Here is an 18,811-nt window from a genome sequence, read left to right on the forward strand (position 1 = left end):
TGGATGAAAACAGAGCGCTTGCTTAGAAAGTCCACAATTGAAATCTACCAGCATTAACTAATATCACTGCAGCCCTTATCTAGCTTGGCTTTGACAGCCAGAATTTCTGACCCTTGTATCAAGGTCAGGGACTCAAGCTAGGCCTGGGCTTGGAGGCTTTACCGACAGCTGGCTTCGAGGAAAGGAGGGAACGTTTTGTGCATGACATTTCCCAAGCGTTTACTGGATTGTGTCAGAGCCGGTCTCCAGGGCCCACCCACACCTCATTATAAAAGTCACTGTACCCACCAGCTACCAGTGCCACCTTGGTCTGGGTACCTCCTAGTCTTGGCATGGCGCTGTCCTGGGCCTTGGCAGTCCTGAGCCTCCTTCCTCTACTGAATGCCCAGAGCTCGTCGTGTGTCAATTTCACGGTGCCTATCACCAATGCCTCCCTGGACCAGGTGGGTGCTTGGGCCCCAGAGCACTGTGGGCAGGTGTTTCTCTCTCTGGGCTTCGCTTCGCCCTGCTGGCTTATGCACAACGTCCTCACCTGACTCTGCTCTTTTCTCTTGGGTCCTGGGGTCAAGTTCTGTCCAACCTCCAGAGGCATTCTTCTGCCTCCAATCTCGGAAGCCCCATTGCGAAGCTCCTCATCAGATGCAGTGTTGTACTGGGCAAGAGGGGGTGGCCGGGACATGGGGGTGATGCCTGAGCGTGAGCTCCCGCATGCCCACTCCTCAATGGAGGGCTCAGTCTTCTGATTCGCAGATGGTGGTTGAGATCTGCCTCACGGTCCACTAAGCTACTCTCAAGGATTCAGCCCAGCTTCCGTGACCAACTCCTGCTTCTCCCCAGATCTCGGGCAAGTGGTTTTTTGTCGCCTGGGCTTACAACAACCCCGAGTATAAGCAGTCAGCTAGCACGTACCAGTCGGCCTTCTTTTACCTTGACTCCAACTACACGGAGGACACAGTACTGATCAGAGAGTACTCGACAATGTAAGATCCGGACACACCAGTTCTCCCCTAGCCAGTGCTTCTGGCTTCTACTCCCAGCTGCCAGAGGCCTGGAGCAAGCCCCTCCATCTTCCTGGCTTCACTTTGTGAACCACGGAATGGGGAGGGGCTGATTCAAGTTGCCACCTGACTCTTACCCCACCATGACTGTGATTGTCCACTTCTCCTTGACCTTCTTACTGTTTTTCTCCCCTCTTCTGTCTGGCTTTAGTAATCACCAGTGCGTCTATAACTCTTCCCACCTGAACATCCAGAGGGAAAATGGGACCCTGTCCAGATACTGTAAGCTCTCAGGGGGAGGGTTGCTGTGTGGAATGGTGAAATGGTGGGTGGCCCACCTAAAGGAGGGGACCTGGGGCTAAGGCCTTGAGGGCTTTGGGCACAGAGAACATGGGACAGGCCCATTTCTTATATCTCTGAGGGCCCAGTACCTGCACACTGAAGTAATCAATAACTGCCAACATTTTTGTGTTCTTACTGTGTGCCAGGCGCTGTTTGAAGTGCTTTACATAAATTCACCCTCTTAATATCTACAAACAACCTAGGAAGACATTACAGTCTTGAGATGAGGAAATGAGGAAACAGAGAGTCACATGGTTCCCCTGAGGTCACACAGCTTGCAATTAGATCTAGGATTCAATGTTGGCCCCAGTCCTGTTTCTCTCTCTCAACCACTCTTTATCTTCTGGGAGCTAAGGGTGGCAGACTGTTTCTTGGACCGGCAGTGACTTCCCCCATGTCCCCACCATCACCAGAGAGGGTACATAGTAGGAACACACAAATACCAACATGATTGAACTGACACTACCTAGGAGCCCTGAGGCTCCTCTCTAGATCCCATTTTTCTCATCTGTAAAATGGGCAGAAAGGCCCTGACAGCCACAGTTCATGAGGTTTCTCTGAGTCCACTAACATAAGTGCTCAGCGCATGGACCAGCGCACAGTAAGAACTAGGGACACGTGACCCAGATGAACCCAGACCTTGACTTATTGGTGTATGGCCCTGGGCACTCCCAGTTTTCTCACCCGTGAGGAGGGAACCACTGGTCGTCCCCATGGTCTCACCCAGATGCTTTCTCTTCCAGATTTGGGCAGAGAAAATTTTGCCTACCTGATATTAACCAAGGACCCCGGCATCTTCATGCTTGCTTTTTCCCCAGAAGACAAGCAGAACATGGGCCTCACCTTCTACGGTAGGCAGCCCACTCCCAAACTCCCACCCTACCCAGGCCTACCCCCAGACCACCCTCTCCTTGGGCTGGGCCCTCAGTCCCTCAGCCTTCCCTGGCCTCCCATCGGGACCTGCTGGCATCTTCACCAGCCTGCTTCCTCCTTCTTGCAGCTGATGAGCCCAAGGTGACTCCGGAGCAAATGAGACAGTTCCATGAACAAGTCATATGCATGGGCATGGAAAAGTCGGAAATCGTGTATGTGGATGAGAAACAGGTGAGTGTGAGGAGAAGTGGGCAGTGCCCACCTGAGGGTGCTCTCCCCTTGGGCAGCCCCAGAGGCCCAGAGAGGGAAAGCTGCTAGCCAGGGCTGCACAGTGAGGCAGGAGATGCTGCTTTTACGTGCCCGCCTCAGTGCAGGGACAGCTGAGCTTCACAGAGGTGCAGAGGGAGTGAACGAGAGCCCGGGGGGACACCATTGGGAAATCAGGGAGGACGTATGGAGTAGGTGGGGACGATTGGGAAAGCCAACAGGAGGGGAACAGTATAGCCACGGTGTGCTGGTAGGGACGTGGGGAAGACACGCACATGGGGAATTATCAGTCACAACGGCCTGCCACACCCAGGCCTCTCACACCGTGTGACAGGGAGCTGGTATTGTGGTTTCCAGTGTCACTCAATATGCAGCAAGTCCAGGACTGCCATGCCGGTTTTTGCTGTAACTGAGAATTACCTGTTGATCTCAATACTTTTCTTTGCCTGTGTTAAGTGGAATGCTTTACTTGGTCTTGTCCGATGCAACCATATCTGAAATCACAGAGCTGAGAGCTGGTTACCCCTTTGAGGATATGCATGATATACTTTCATGATTATTAAGATAAACATGTGTCCCTGTGTCTGCCCCTGAGATCATCTCCTGTGATCACCAGTGGCACAGATCGTCCACCCCCCTGGGGCTCCCAGGAACCCCGGGAAAGGGCTTATGAATATACGTACAGGCACTGGAGTCAGTCCGCTGCTGCCTGCCACCTCCAACTGCTGGCTGGGGGACCTTGGACAGGACCCATGGCCACTCTGAGCCTTAGGTGCATCATCTGAATATAGTGGTGAGAAATCCAGAGCAACATAGGGGCTTGGCAGGTCATACGTGCCCAGTAAATTCCCCTTGTTCTTAAGGGTTGAGCCCTTAGAATTGAGTAAGCTGATGCTCAGAGAGGGAAATGACTTGCCCAAGGACACCCAGCTCAGAAATGGCAGAGCTTGGGTTGGAGCCATGGTTGGGCCAGGGTCACAGTCCAGAACTCATCGTACCCTTATCCCATCGTTGTGCTTCCTTCTCCCATTGTCTTCTAGGATCAGTGTGGGCCGCTGCATAAAGAACATGAGGAGAGGAAGAAGGAAAAAGATGCCAAAGGTCCAAAGGAAGGAGGAAAATGAGGGGTCCTCAGAGGACATAGCATTGGGTTAGGAGCTCGGGAACTTTTGCGACCTATCCTCAGCCCCCTCCCAACCTTTGTACCTCAGTTGCATCAATAAAGCTTACTCATTTGGAACAGGCAGGTTATCATTTGCTCTTTCCCTTGACACTCATTTATTCATTCACATTAAAGCCTGCTGAGTTGAGCCCTGGCTAACCACTGGATGAGCCCCTGCCCCTGGTTGGAAGAGCCTCTGCTGTAATACCCAGCACACATGCTAGGATGGACGATGGTATGCATTGAGGTGTGTTTGAGCCCAGCATATGAGGAAGGTTCCTTAGCAGGGGGAAGTCTGGGAAGGCTTCCTGGAAGGGGCATCTGAACCAGTCTAGAAAGATTAGGAGCTTGATAGCACCTGCTGTTCCCGCTGCAAACGAAGGATCTGAGAAGACCTGTTTGAGAAACATCGAGGCAGAGGAACCCTAAGTAGGAGTTCAGGTGGATAAGGGGCAGTGAGGACTCAGGTGTGTGGTGCCAGGCATAAAGGACCTTAGTGCAGGCATTACCAGAGCCATCTGAGGGGGAGATTGGGAGGGGCCCGACCGTGGGCAGGAAGACTGGTGCAGAGGCTGCTGTGAGCATCCTGGCAAGAGGTGGGGAACTGGGCCTGTGTGTCTCCATGCAGTGCCCTCAGGGTGCCCGTCCAACACCAAAAGGAGCTTAAGACACCTATGGGCGAGCTTGGCCGCTAGAAACCAGCAATCTTGCGAATGTGTCTGGAGCCCTCAAGACGCGGCTGTATCTGAGGCAGGCCCACGTAGTGGAATAGAGAGAACTGAGCTCCTGAAGCCAGGAGTCCAGCAAGAAGGCCGGCCTCCTTCCAGACCGGAGGGCTTCATGATTGACGGTCACGTGAGGGAAGCAGGCCATGTGAGGTGGCAGAAAAGTTGGGACTGAATTGTTTGAAAAATTCCCTGTGGGAGTGGCCTAAGCCACCTCGCACGACAGGAGACAGGACCATAACCACAGCTCCGGGTGCCCAGGCCCAAGGCTCACATGCTGACGCCCTCCAGAGTCAGGCTCCAGGACCCAAGACTCCGCGTCCTTTGCTCAAAACTGGAGCCACAGCTGAGCCCAGGGCACTGAGGCTGGGGACACTGTCCTGGTCCCCACCTTGGACTCCTCTCTTTCCATCTTGATGTCTATGGCACAGCCTCTTGGCACCCAGAAGGGTATAGTCCCGGAGGCTTAGCACTTAGAGCCATCTACCCATCTTAGTGTTGCTTTCAGCAAGATGCCATTTTCTCTACTGAGAAGGATCAGCTGGAAAATGAAATGGAAATTAAAATGCCATTTTTCTCCCTGGTGAGCAGGGAGAAGCAAGTGAGATGAGAGGTGGGGAAGATGGACGAAAAAGCCACAGGAACAAGCAGGAGTCAGGGGTGAGGTGGGGGAATCATGGAAATTTAGGTAGAGAAAATCAGTAACAGAGTATGGACTTTGGAATCAGACCATAGTGAATTTGGGCCGAAACCTCAGGCTCCTCAGCAATGCAATGGGGACACAGTGGGAACCAGGAGGGCTGGTACACCTGAAACTAATATAAAATTATATTGAATGTCAAAAAATAAAATAAAATGGAAAAAAAGATTTTTATAAATGTAGAAATGCAAGTGGACAGTGGAATTATTCATTCCACAGTATTTCCTCAGTGCTTACTATGTGCTGTGCACTGTTCCAGGATTGGGGATACACCGGTGAAAAGAGAGGTACGTTCACTGCTCAAATAGCAAGCAGTGAAGACAACACAGAGATAATTTCCTGTTTTAGATGTGGGGAGATGGTTCAAGTAATACATTTGCTGGAAATAGACAGTCGATTTAATGGCCCCTTCTTTGGAAACGTCCCTGCCTCCAGGAATGGGCTGGAGACATTCTGGACTTTTGCTCTTTCTCAGTTGTTACCACACTCAACTGGAACTGATTCCATGTTTGCCCTGACCCCCACCCGTACATCCCTTCCCAACCCCATCGCCCCCTATACCTCACGTTAGATGGGAACTGTCTAAGTTGCCTTCAGCATTTGATCTATGACTGGATCCCGGTCAAGTCTTGGTGCTCAGTGGGACAGCACTTGGATGAAAACAGAGCGCTTGCTTAGAAAGTCCACTATTGAAATCTACCAGCATTAACTAATATCACTGCAGCCCTTATCCAGCTTAGCTTGGAATAGCCAGTACGTCTGACCCTTGTATCAAGGTCTGGTCCCAACTTAGGCCTGGGCTTGGAGGCTTTACTGACATCTGGCTTCGGGGAAAGGAGGGAAGGTTTTGTGCATGACATTTGTCAAGCGTTTACTGGCTTGTGTCAGAGCCGGTCTCCAGGGCCCCACCCACACCTCATTATAAAAGTCACTGTACCCACCAGCTACCAGTGCCACCTGGGCCTGGGTACCTCCTAGTCTTGGCATGGCGCTGCCCTGGGCCTTGGCAGTCCTGAGCCTCCTTCCTCTACTGAATGCCCAGAGCTCGTCGTGTGTCAATTTCACGGTGCCTATCACCAATGCCTCCCTGGACCAGGTGGGTGCTTGGGCCCCAGAGCACTGTGGGCAGGTGTTTCTCTCTCTGGGCTTCGCTTCGCCCTGCTGGCTTATGCACAACGTCCTCACCTGACTCTGCTCTTTTCTCTTGGGTCCTGGGGTAAAGTTCTGTCCAACCTCCAGAGGCATTCTTCTGCCTCCAAACTCGGAAGCCCCATTGTGAGGCTCCTCATCAGAGGCAGTGTTGTACTGGGCAAGAAGGGGTGGCCGGGGCATGGGGGTGATGCCTGACCCTCAGCGTGAGCTCCCGCATGCCCACTCCTCAATGGAGGGCTCAGTCTCCTGATTCGCGAATGGTGGTTGAGATCTGCCCCATGTCCTCCAAGCTACTCTCAAGGATTCAGCCCCGCCTCCGTCACCAACTCCTGTTTCTCCCCAGATCTCTGGCAAGGGGTATTTTGTCGCCTGGGCTTACCGCAACCCCTTGTATAAGCTGTTGACTAGCCTTACCCAATCGGCCTTCTTTTACCTTGACTTCAACCACACGGACGACACCGTACTGATCAGACAGTACGCGACAATGTAAGATCCGGACACACCAGTTCTCCCCTAGCCGGTGCTTCTGGCTTCTACTCCCAGCTGCCAGAGGCCTGGAGCAAGCCCCTCCATCTTCCTGGCTTCACTTTCTCAAACATGGAATGGGGAGGGGCTGATTCGAGTTGCCACCTGACTCTTACCCCACGATGACTGTGATTGTCCACTTCTCCTTGACCTTGTTACTGTTTTTATTCCCTCTTCTGCCTGGCTTTAGTAATCACCAGTGCATCTATAGCTCTTCCCACCTGAAGATGCAGAAGGAAAATGGGACCCTGTCCAGATACCGTAAGCTCTCAGGGGGAGGGCTGCTGTGTGGAATGGTGAGATGGTGGGTGGGCCACCTAAAGGAGGGGACTATGGGCTAAGACCCTGAGGACTTTGGGCACAAAGAACATGGGACAGGCCCGTTTCTTATATCTCTGAGGGCCCAGTACCTGCACACTGAAGTAATCAATAACTGCCAACATGTCTGAGCTCTTACTGTGTGCCAGGCGCTGTTTGAAGTGCTTTACATAAATTCACCCACTTGATATTTACAAACAACCTAGGAGGACATTACAGTCATGAGATGAGGAAATGAGGAAACAGAGAGTCACATGGTTCCCTGAGGTCACACAGCTTGCAATTAGATCTAGGATTCAAGGTTGGCTCCAGTCCTGTTTCTCTCTCTCAACCACTCTTTATCCTCTGGGAGCTAAGGGTGGCAGACTGTTTCTTGGACCGGCAGTGACTTCCCCCATGTCCCCACCATCACCAGAGAGGGCACATAGTAGGAACACACAAATGCCAACATGATTGAACTGACACTACCTAGGAGCCCTGAGGCTCCTCTCAGATCTCATTTTTCTCATCTGTAAAATGGGAAGAAAGGCCCTGACAGCCACAGTTCATGAGGTTCCTCTGAGACCACTGACATAAGTGCTCAGCGCATGGACCAGCGCACAGTAAGACCTAGGGACACGTGACCCAGATGAACCCAGACCTTGACTTATTGGTATATGGCCCTGGGCACTCCAGGTTTTCTCACCGCTGAGGGGGAGAACCATTGGTCGTCCCCATGGTCTCACCCAGAAGGTTTCTCTTCCAGTTATGGGCACAGAACTTTTTGCCTACCTGATATTAACCAAGGACCCCGGCATCTTCATGCTTGCTTTTTCCCCAGAAGACAAGCAGAACATGGGCTTCTCCTTATTCGGTAGGCAGCCCACCCCCAAACTCCCACCTTTCCCAGGCCTCCTCCCCAGACCACTCGCTCCTCGGGCCGGGCCCTCAGACCCTCAGCCTTCCCTGGCCTCCCATCGGGACCTGCTGGCACTCTCACCAGCCCGCTGCTCCTTCTTGCAGCTGACAAGCCCGTGTTGACTCCGGAGCAAATGAGACAGTTCCATGAACAAGTCATATGCATGGGCATGGAAAAGTCGGAAATCGTGTATGTGGATGAGAACCAGGTGAGTGTGAGGAGGAGTGGGCAGTGCCCACCTGAGGGTGCTCTCCCCTTGGGCAGCCCCAGAGGCCCAGAGAGGGAAAGCTGCTAGCCAGGGCTGCACAGTGAGACAGGAGATGCTGCTTTTACGTGCCCGCCTCAGTGCAGGGACAGCTGAGCTTCACAGAGGTGCAGAGGGAGTGAACGAGAGCCCCGGGGGGACACCATTGGGAAATCAGGGAGGACGTATGGAGTAGGTGGGGAGGATTGGGAAAGCCAACAGGAGGGGAACAGTATAGCCACGGTGTGCTGGTAGGGACGTGGGGAAGACACGCACATGGGGAATTATCAGTCACAACGGCCTGCCACACCCAGGCCTCTCACACCGTGTGACGGGGAGCTGGAATTGTGGTTTCCAGTGTCACTCAATATGCAGCAAGTCCAGGACTGCCATGCCGGTTTTTGCTGTAACTGAGAATTACCTGTTGATCTCAATACTTTTCTTTGCCTGTGTTAAGTGGAATGCTTTACTTGGTCTTGTCCAATGGAACCATATCTGAAATCACAGAGCTGAGAGCTGGTTACCCCTTTGGGGATATACATGATATACTTTCATGATTATTAAGATAAACATGTGTCCCTGTGTCTGCCCCTGAGATCATCTGTGATCACCAGTGGCACAGATCGTCCACCCCCCTGGGGCTCCCAGGAACCCCGGGAAAGGGCTTATGAATATACGTACAGGCACTGGAGTCAGTCCGCTGCTGCCTGCCACCTCCAACTACTGGCTGGGGGACCTTGGACAGGACCCATGGCCACTCTGAGCCTTAGGTGCATCATCTGAATATAGTGGTGAGAAATCCAGAGCAACATAGGGGCTTGGCAGGTCATACGTGCCCAGTAAATTCCCCTTGTTCTTAAGGGTTTGAGCCCTTAGAGTTGAGTAAGCTGATGCTCAGAGAGGGAAATGACTTGCCCAAGGACACCCAGCTCAGAAATGGCAGAGCTTGGGTTGGAGCCATGGTTGGGCCAGGGTCACAGTCCAGAACTCATCGTACCCTTATCCCATCGTTGTGCTTCCTTCTCCCATTGTCTTCTAGGATCAGTGTGAGCCGCTGCATAAAGAACACGAGGAGAGGAAGAAGGAAACAGATGCCAAAGGTCCAAAGGAAGGAGGAAAATGAGGGGTCCTCAGAGGACATAGCATTGGGTTAGGAGCTCGGGAACTTTTGCGACCTATCCTCAGCCCCCTCCCAACCTTTGTACCTCAGTTGCATCAATAAAGCTTACTCATTTGGAACAGGCAGGTTATCATTTGCTCTTTCCCTTGACACTCATTTATTCATTCACATTAAAGCCTGCTGAGTTGAGCGCTGGCTAACCACTGGATGAGCCCCTGCCCCTGGTTGAAAGAGCCTCTGCTGTAATACCCAGCACACATGCTAGGATGGACAATGGTATGCACTGAGGTGTGTTTGAGCCCAGCATATGAGGAAGGTTCCTTAGCAGGGGGAAGTATGGGAAGGCTTCCTGGAAGGGGCATCTGAACCAGTCTAGAAAGATTAGGAGCTTGATAGCACCCGCTATTCCCGCTGCAAACGAAGGATCTGAGAAGACCTGTTTGAGAAACATCGAGGCAGAGGAACCCTAAGTAGGAGTTCAGGTGGATAAGGGGCAGTGAGGACTCAGGTGTGTGGTGCCAGGCATAAAGGACCTTAGTGCAGGCATTACCAGAGCCATCTGAGGGAGAGATTGGGAGGGGCCCGACCGTGGGCAGGAAGACTGGTGCAGAGGCTGCTGTGAGCATCCTGGCAAGAGGTGGGGAACTGGGCCTGTGTGTCTCCATGCAGTGCCCTCAGGGTGCCCGTCCAACACCAAAAGGAGCTTAAGACACCTAGGGGCAAGCTTGGCCGCTAGAAACCAGCAATCTTGCGAATGTGTCTGGAGCCCTCAAGACGCGGCTGTATCTGAGGCAGGCCCACGTAGTGGAATAGAGAGAACTGAGCTCCTGAAGCCAGGAGTCCAGCAAGCAAGGCCGGCCTCCTTCCAGACCCGAGGGCTTCATGATTGACGGTCACGTGAGGGAAGCAGGCCATGTGAGGTGGCAGAAAATTTGGGACTGAATTGTTTGAAAAATTCCCCGTGGGAGTGGCCTAAGCCACCTCGCACGACAGGAGACAGGACCATAACCACAGCTCCGGGTGCCCAGGCCCAAGGCTCACATGCTGACGCCCTCCAGAGTCGGGCTCCAGGAACCCAAGACTCCGCGTCCTTTGCTCAAAAGTGGAGCCACAGCTGAGCCCAGGGTACGGAGGCTGGGGACACTGTCCTGGTCCCCACCTTGGACTCCTCTCTTTCCATCTTGATGTCTATGGCACAGCCTCTTGGCACCCAGAAGGGTATAGTCCCGGAGGCTTAGCACTTAGAGCCATCTACCCATCTTAGTGTTGCTTTCAGCAAGATGCCATTTTCTCTACTGAGACTCTACTGAGAAGGATGAGCTGGAAAATGAAATGGAAATTAAAATGCCATTTTTCTCCCTGGTGAGCAGGGAGAAGCAAGTGAGATGAGAGGTGGGGAAGATGGATGAAAAAGCCACAGGAACAAGCAGGAGTCAGGGGTGAGGTGGGGGAATCATGGAAATTTAGGTAGAGAAAATCAGTAACAGAGTATGGACTTTGGAGTCAGACCATTTTGAATTTGGGCCGGAACCTCAGGCTCCTCAGCAATGAAATGGGGACACAGTGGGAACCAGGAGGGCTGGTGAGTGCATGGTGTGGAGCCGGCCATAAACGGCAGCTTTTGTTGCTGTTTGCTCCTAATAGGAAGGAGTTCAGGCTCCTGCTTTTGCAGACACCAATTTGCTGTATGTCTCGGAACACCTCTGGCCTCCATAAAAGGGGTTTGGCCAGATTGCCTCGCTGTGCTGACCCCTCCAATCGAGAGGTTTATGGTTCTGAGATGGGTGGAGGAGGAAAGTTGGAGGAGCAGATGCCACCAGAGTCTGGGTATGTGCACCCAACAGGTCCCACCCAACAAACCTGACTTTAGAAACTAGAAGTCATCACAAACCTGGGCAGCTTTGGTAATAGTTTTTTTTTTTTTTTGCTTTTTCTTTATAAGATCAATTCTTCTTCATTTGCTTTCATAACGAAAATAGAATTTTTAAATGCCTCAGATATACATATATCATTCATGCACACACATTCCAGAAAAGCTGAGGTACACGCTGCTATGGGGGGGGGGGGGGAGCAGGAGACAGCCTGGCCTCAGGGCCACAAATGGGCCTGGCAGGTAGCTGGCCACTAGCCAAATGCCACAGGGATCTCCAGGAGATAGTGACGGTCTTAGGATGAGGTACTGAGAGGGACTGTGGTGGACGGCTTCCTGGGTCTTCCATGGGGCATCTCAATCCCAGCAGGCCCATGGAAAGGAGGACACGTGTCATCTTGGGGCTCGCAACCTTAGATATTCCAGTGGTTGCAAACTATCCTACCACGAGCCTAAAGAGAGGTCTCCAGCCATGTCCTTCCAGAGATGGCTACTCCCAAGTGGCGGGTCACAGGCAGATGGACAAGTTTGTGCCCGAGACCTTGGCCCCATCCGTTGTCTGGCCTCCTAAGGAGGATCCATGCCCAGGAAAACTCCTCAGTGTAAAACACTACCTGTCCACCGTATATAAAATACATTATTATTAGCTGGAGGTGGACAAGTACAGGACTGGGAGACTCCCAGAGAGTGTATCTGGACAGAAGGTGGCCTCAGTCCCAGAACCTCCTTCAGGGGCTGGTCCCCTGGGAAGTTACTTCTCTTGAAAACCAGAACCCTTCCATTTTGAAAACACTGAGACTGAGCAGACAGGGCCTGTACTGGAGAGAGAGTTCCTTGTGAGGGATCTACGGGGCCTTCAGGAATCGCTTCAGCAGACCTCTGGCTTGGGGAATGCCTGGCAACCTGGCCTGCCATCTGTCTCTGAGCCGCAAATGCCATCAGAAGAGGCAAGAGCCCCTCAGGCCATGGGCCTGGCGCCGGTTGGCCAACAGTGAGCGGCTCATGTGCTTGGTGGTGGAGCGGACACTCTCTGCTGCCTGGACGGCTCGGCTCAGGGCCTTGTTGAGCTCCTCCAGGTCCTCTGGGTCCAGCTGGATGGAATGCCGGTGTCCTCTGGCTGGCCGGGAGGAGGCTGTGGGGGGCCATTCAGCAACGGGTTGGGCTGAAGGGGCTGAGGTAGGTCCTCTCGGAGACGCATAGAACCTGAGGAGAGAAGTAAGTACATCGTGAACCACGGACAGGGCTGGGTGGAGCCAAGGAATGCCAGGTTTGGAGTCAACCCCACTTTGAGCCCCAGCTAGGCCACTGGCCCCTACTCTCTGGGTCTCAGTTTCTTCACCTCTAACCTGGGAACAATAAACACCCACTTTGAGAGATGTGTTAGAAGGATGAAGGAAGATAAGTGGGAGTGCCTGACCCAGAACAGGTGCTTAACCATGGTTAGTTCAATCTTCCCATTCAGTTCACAAATATTAACCATACGCTGTGTGCCAGCCAGTGCCAGGCCCTGGGGTTACAATGGTGAATGAACAACACAGATCCTGCTGCCTCCTTGGAGCATATAATCTGAGCTCCAGATCTAGAGGAGACTAGGATCACCCCAAACTCTGTAGCAAACTTCCTTCTTCGGAGAGGTAATATAGGGGAGCACTAGAGAAATGGGGTCATAATAATTAGGATTCTGCAGGATTCGGAGGATCTGGTTTTACTCATCTAGTGCAGCAGGTGGAAAGGTGTCCCTCCCTGCCTGGTCCTATGGGATCGTGTGGTGTTGTTTTAAAGTGCTGGCGGAAATGGGTTGACAAGCCATACGAGGAAGCATGATTTCTCCAAGAAGTGACCACTGCCTTCTTCCAAGGCTACTAAGTTTACGGTTCAAGGAAACCAGCCTTGGGCAAGAGAAGTGTATGGACCCTGTATTGTGGAATAAAATGTGTTGGGAGAGAGGGGGTTAAAGAAGCATTTCACCAAAAGAAAGCAGGAATGAGTTGAGGAGGGCTTGGCCTGACTCATTCAGTGACATCTTGCTGAACACACTGTAAACTCTGATCTTATTCCTGACCCTTCACTTTCTAATTTGCATTATTGTACAGTGTGAAAACAAGGGCTTTGCTAGGATTGGAACAGGTAGATGTCCCTCCAGAGAAGATGTACAAATGTCCACACAAGCACCTGCAATGAGGCTCACCATCAGGAGCCATCAGGGAGATGCAAATCAAAACTACAGGAGATGCCACTCGCACACCTCACACCTATGGGGATGGCTAAGGTAAAAAGGACAGATTGTGAGTGTTGGCGGGGACGTGGAGAGATTGGAGCCTGCATACACTGCGGGTGGGAATGTGAAATGGTGCAGGCACTTTGAAGACCGTCTCGCTGTTCCTCAAGACAGTTAAACACAAGTGTTCAGCCTGGGGCTACAATCTTCATCCTTGGAACCCATGTGCCAGGTTCTGAGATAGGTGCTTTACCAGCCCTATCCCGTTTATTCGGTCAGTACTACACCCTCATTTCACAGATGAGCAAAGTGAAGCTCAAAGAAGCGAGGGGAGGCAGAAGAATGACAAAATCCTGGTCACTCTGCTTAGCCAGCCGCAGGACCCTGGCCAGGTTACTCCACCTTTTAAGGGCTGCGTTTCCTCATCTAAAACAGCCATCTTCAGCTACCTCCCAGGGTAGATCCAATAGGAAAATTCAGGTAAAAAGCTCCGTAAGCTGCCTGGCCAGGGTAAGTGCTTTGCAAATATCACTACGGAGGCCCAGGGTCAGAGAGCTGGAAGGGGCAGTGCTGGATTTACAGCAGAGCTAATTAGCACCCAGCAGACGCTGATAGGTATCACCCGAACCAAATGAACAAATAAACGGGCTTCTTGAATCCAATTCCCCTCTTCAGGGACTATCTGTTGTAATCACAGGATTCCCACCCACCCCTACCTTCTGATAATCTGATGACCAGCTTGGCCTGAGAGTTACCCAAAACTTCCCCTAGGACAGAAGCTACAAAAACAAAAACCATCCCACCAACCCTCCTGGCTAGAAAGCCTTTGGTGCAGTGGCTATAAGTGGACAGACCACCAGGTGGCAGCACAGGCCAATTCAGTTTTCTAAAGGTCACACAGGCCTCAGGCACGAAGCATGCTCAGACCTGCAGCTGGAGAAACTTGACGGCATCAGGCCAAGTTCTAGCAGCATTAGAAGCACTACAGTTACTGGCCACCCTCGATGTACTATGGGCTTTCCATACATTAGTTCATTTAATCCCTAGCACAACCCATTTCACAGAGGAAAACACAGAGGCACAGAAGAACAAAGTGACCTGCCCAAGACTATAGAGCTACTGCTGGCCATGTCTGTCTGGCACTAAAGCCCAGGGCCCTTCTCCTCCCCCATGGCCCATCCTAGCCTGAGGACAGCAACCTGATGAGTTCTGTCCACAGGTCTGAGCCTAGAAGGATACAGAACGGCTTCAGAAATAAAGAGACCCCATGGTTACCATAGGCACTCAAGAATTTATCCTGGGTCACCAAATTCCAGGCAAAACCTTTCCCGCCCAATAAGTCGGAGCATAGGCCAGAGGCCTGAACATGAGTATGGCTCTCATAGTTGCGGCGGGGGAAGATTCCTTAACGACTTGCCCAGACTCAGCTGAGAGGGCGGCAAGAGGCCAGACTGTAAGCCAGAGTCCTCAGAGGGGACTGGGCCTGGTTGGTGCCTCGAGCTTCTGTTCCCACCAAATGCCAGCCCTCACATGGACTCTGGCCCCTCACCCACAGACACAGGCCTCTGACAACACGCCATTGAAGAAGTGCCCCAACCGACTCATTTTATACTGAGGGAAACTGAGGCATGGAACTAGGTGGTAATGGTCAGGACAAGACAAACCTCCTAATTCCAGGGGCCAGGCTTTTCCCCCCACATAATCCAGTCATGCTGAAGCCACTTTTACTCACTTTTCTTCTCACAAATGACAATATTACACTTGCTGTGATGACGAGGCTGCTATTTACTCAGCAATGAGCATGTTCCAGCACTACCAAGTCCACCAGCATCTCATGTGCTTCTTGCCACACGCCTCACTTAATCCTCACACAACTGGACATGACTGAGACTATTATCCCATTTAACAGATAGGGAAATTGAGGCTCCAGGAGGAAGTAGCTTGACAAAGGCCACAGTGCTAGTAAGCAGCAGACAGGATTCTATTACAGTGCAGCTCTGACTCTAAAACCAGAACCACTTCTTCCTCGACTGCTATATCTTTTCTGTCTTGACTGATGTTACACCCAAATCCACATAAAAAGTAAGTGCCTATCCTACTATATGCCTGACCAGTCCTCCTCAAAACTGTCAAGGCCATCAGAAACAAGGGAAGTCTGAGAAACTGTCACAGCCAAGAGGAGCCTAAGGGGACACGACAGCTAAATGTATGTGGTCTCCTGAAACAGAAAAAGGACTTTAGATCGAAGCTAAAGAAGCCTGAATAAACTATGGACCTTAGTTAATAATAATGTATTAACATTGGTTCACTAATTGTGCAAATGTACCATATTCATGTAAGATGTTAACTGAATGGGGCAACCATATGTACGTGTATCGGGGGGAGTTACATGGGAACTCTGTACTATCTGCTCGATTTCTCTATAAATCTAAAACTGTTAGGAAAATCGAGTGTTTTTTAAAAAATGAGTGCGCATTACTTGCTTGCTGAGAAGACCCACAAGGAAATGGGAGATGGTTAGGGTTCAAGACCCCCACGAGGCTGTAAGCTCACAAAGGGCAGGGCCCTCTGCCAGGCTCCTTCACTGCTGGGTCCCCAGGGCTGAGCATTCTACCTGGTACCCAGGGAGCATTCAGGGTTTGTTGAGTGATTCCATGTGTCTAACTTCTTCTGCAAGTTGTACACGAGGGAGAAAACAAGGGAATAGACAGCACCCAGGTTCTCAGATGCCTGACACAGGTCCAAACGCTAATTATTAAGCAATTTAGACAGAGGCTAGGAGGGTGGGTACAGAAGGTTCTTACACAGTGGCTGATGGGTAAGGCATGACGGGCACTGAGGAAACGTAGGCAAAAGCAGGAGAGGCTGGTACTGAAGGCACAGCAGCCAGATACCACAGTCCAGGAGGCGGCCGGGGTGGTGACCCCACTCGCTTGCTCCTCTGCTTGGGGCTGGAAGCGGAAGGTGCGTTTCTCCTTGTGGTGTCCTTTTCTGCCCCTGCCAGGGAAAAGGACACCAGAGGGACACAGTGTGACCACTTGGGAAGATCTAGCAGAGAACAGAGGGTCTGCCCAGGCCCTGCTCTGTTAGAGCTGGACACTGGGGTAGCTATGCTAGGAATGCCTGGATTTGGGAAGCAAACCCTCTGTCCTGTGAGCTCCATCCCACACTTGGGAGAACAGCCACCCTGCTAACCCTGTCCGGGCCCCCAACCCCCAGCAAGAAGAGCTAAGGGAAGAGAGTGAGCATCTGTTCACCAGAGGTGGCTGAGTCTGGGCCTTCCGCCTCTGCGGGGGACCCAACTTGACCACACAGGGGGCATCGCAGGGCATCAGTGGGAGATGGTCCCAGTGGGTCCCTGGTGACAGCACCACCTGGAGAAAGAGGAAGAGACATCAGGAGAGGATTATGTCTGAATCATCAGGGCTGGAGCCTCCCAAGGAGGCCTCTTGCAGCACTGAGCTTTCCTCAGGAAACATGCAGAGGAAACAAGCTGCCTCCATCTGGGTGACAACAATATCGATGGCAACCATGAGAGTGAGTCCACATTTAATGAGCCGGGCCCTCTGCTCAGGGCCTTCATGCATTATTTTGTCAAATCTAACTACCATTATCACTCCCCCATTTTACAGATGGGAAAACTGAGGCCCCAAGAGGTTGAAGATTTTACCAAGGTCTCAGAGCTGGGAAGCTGCCGTCCTCTGCCTGATTCCAAGCACAACTCTCCTGACTGCAGCCCTGTGCCTATGGTCCATTCTCCATGTGGGAGTGGCCCACAATGGCCCCGGGCACCAGAGGGCTCAGTGGAGGCCTGAACTTGCTCAGTTAGCAGGAGGAGAGTGGCCACCCTTGTTCTCTTCCCATGTAAATGCTCGATGCCACCTGGGTCACTTCCAGGGTCAGTCTACTTCTCCATTAGGTCTCAGCTCAACCATCACTTCCTCTGGGAAACCCTACCACTCACCAGGCTGAGTTATATGCCTCCTAGCCCGCCTTATGCTCCCCCATCCCAGCTCTGACCACTTTGTTTTGTCATTGTCTACTTAGCTGAGAGTTCCTTGGGGACAGGTCTCAGGGCCCAGTATGGAAAGGTGGTGAATGAATGAATGAATGAATGGGGAGGACTATTGGTACTCTAGTAAAGTCAGAGGGACATAGTGAAGTGCCAGGGCTCTGGAGTCACTTCCTGGCTCTACTTATAAGCTACATGCCCTTGAGCAAGTTACTTAATATCTCTGAGCCTTAGTTTCCTCACTCATGAAGTGGGCATAATAATAAAATGAGCAAACCTACTTTATAGAATTGCAAAGATTGTATATCCTTAGCATGATGCCCTGTATACAGTAGGGGCTTAATAAATGACGGCATCATTATCATCATCACTGCTTGAAAGGGTTTCAGAAACCATCTCCAACCCTTTCCTTATGGATGTGAAAACTGAAGCTCAGAGAAGCGAAAGAACTTGCCTATGGTCACACAGCAAGTCAGTGGTAGACCTGAGACTAGAACGCGGTGTCCACATTCTCTGGTCACTGCTCTCCCCACTACTCTTCCCTGTTGGGTTTCGGGGAAAGCACAAGGAGTAGAGGGAGGGTGGAGTGGAGATAAGATATAATCACCGCTGCCGGCCCCTCCTGCTGCCCAGCACCCTCCTATTAGGACTTTTCAGGAACTTCTTAAATCATGTCCATGCTTTCTCCATGTCAAGGTCAAGGAGGTGGCTTTAGGCAGCAGCAACTGGAGCAACAGGGGTGAGGGCAGGACACCCTGGGAGGCCTGAGAGGCCCGGGAAAATCCCATTCCACTGATGCATACTTTTGACCCACCCCTGAGCTCAGGGCAGGCCCACATCTGGCCTGACTGGACCCTCTGTGGAAAGAAGTTGCAGCCTCGCTGACATGGCTGCTTCCATCCCTTACCTGCATCCTGGGTCCTAACAGGCTGGCAATGGGGACAGGAGACTGTGCCACTGCCTCTTGGGACAAACTTGGGGGTGAGAAGATGGTACTCCTGGCCTGGGGACGAACACAGAACAGTCAGTGTCAGCTCTCTGCTTGGCTGCAGAGTTGAGGAGGACTTAATATAATGACCCCTCTCCTCTTCCTCCAAATCGTTTCAGTAGTCTCTCTCTTTTCTATTGTGCATGCATGCACACACGTGTACGTGATACATCTGCATAAATATGTATCGATTTGTGTGTATGTACATAGACACTTGTACATAAAGACACATTGCTCTGTCTGTTTATTGTAAGCTCTCTCAGACTCCTGTTTCATCTCAGATCCTACTTAGGTACCAGCTGCCTAGTTCTCAACACACAGAAGCAATCAGCAAACCCAAGCTCACTTAGGATTTGAAGCAGGCCAGGAAGACATGATAAGCAATGACAAAGAGCGCTG

At 51.8% G+C, this 18,811-nt stretch overlaps 2 protein-coding genes and 1 long non-coding RNA gene across 9 annotated transcripts in view; 2 read left to right on the plus strand and 1 right to left on the minus strand.

Annotated features, from left to right (window-relative positions):
* Positions 1-280: 280 nt before the first annotated feature.
* LOC109439944 (alpha-1-acid glycoprotein) lies at positions 281-3,724 on the plus strand. The gene is made up of 6 exons (XR_012495909.1): positions 281-443; positions 838-980; positions 1,210-1,280; positions 2,084-2,191; positions 2,341-2,444; positions 3,521-3,724. It is a non-coding gene; the product is annotated as an alpha-1-acid glycoprotein (long non-coding RNA).
* Positions 3,725-5,998: 2,274 nt separating this feature from the next.
* LOC109439945 (alpha-1-acid glycoprotein) lies at positions 5,999-9,447 on the plus strand. The gene is made up of 6 exons (XM_074330904.1): positions 5,999-6,163; positions 6,563-6,705; positions 6,935-7,005; positions 7,808-7,915; positions 8,065-8,168; positions 9,244-9,447. Exons 1-6 carry the CDS (start codon positions 6,053-6,055, stop codon positions 9,325-9,327), a joined length of 621 nt encoding a protein of 206 aa, XP_074187005.1. The 5' UTR covers positions 5,999-6,052; the 3' UTR covers positions 9,328-9,447.
* A 1,784-nt stretch (positions 9,448-11,231) lies between these two features.
* AKNA (AT-hook transcription factor) overlaps positions 11,232-18,811 on the minus strand; it is a 52,544-nt gene continuing 44,964 nt past the window's right edge. For all 7 annotated transcript variants that reach the window (XM_019719580.2, XM_074330902.1, XM_019719579.2 and 4 more), the window contains 4 exons: positions 18,332-18,427; positions 16,670-16,786; positions 16,217-16,409; positions 11,232-12,397 (listed from right to left, as the gene is read on the minus strand). In XM_019719580.2, the coding sequence (XP_019575139.2) occupies positions 12,133-12,397; positions 16,217-16,409; positions 16,670-16,786; positions 18,332-18,427 (671 nt within the window). In that variant the 3' untranslated portion in view covers positions 11,232-12,132. The remainder of the gene's footprint in view (positions 12,398-16,216; positions 16,410-16,669; positions 16,787-18,331; positions 18,428-18,811) is intronic.

Source organism: Rhinolophus sinicus, linkage group LG04, assembly GCF_036562045.2.
Source record: "Rhinolophus sinicus isolate RSC01 linkage group LG04, ASM3656204v1, whole genome shotgun sequence".
Lineage (NCBI taxonomy): Eukaryota > Metazoa > Chordata > Mammalia > Chiroptera > Rhinolophidae > Rhinolophus > Rhinolophus sinicus.

What these genes read in the sequence shown, in the direction of transcription:
- LOC109439945 (XM_074330904.1), top strand. Translation starts at nt 6,053, where the DNA reads ATGGCGCTGCCCTGGGCCTTGGCAGTCCTGAGCCTCCTTCCTCTACTG. An exon ending in ATCAGACAGTACGCGACAAT is followed by an intron (nt 6,706 to 6,934) that starts GTAAGATCCGGA and finishes GCCTGGCTTTAG; the next exon opens with TAATCACCAGTGCATCTATA. An exon ending in CATGGGCTTCTCCTTATTCG is followed by an intron (nt 7,916 to 8,064) that starts GTAGGCAGCCCA and finishes TCCTTCTTGCAG; the next exon opens with CTGACAAGCCCGTGTTGACT.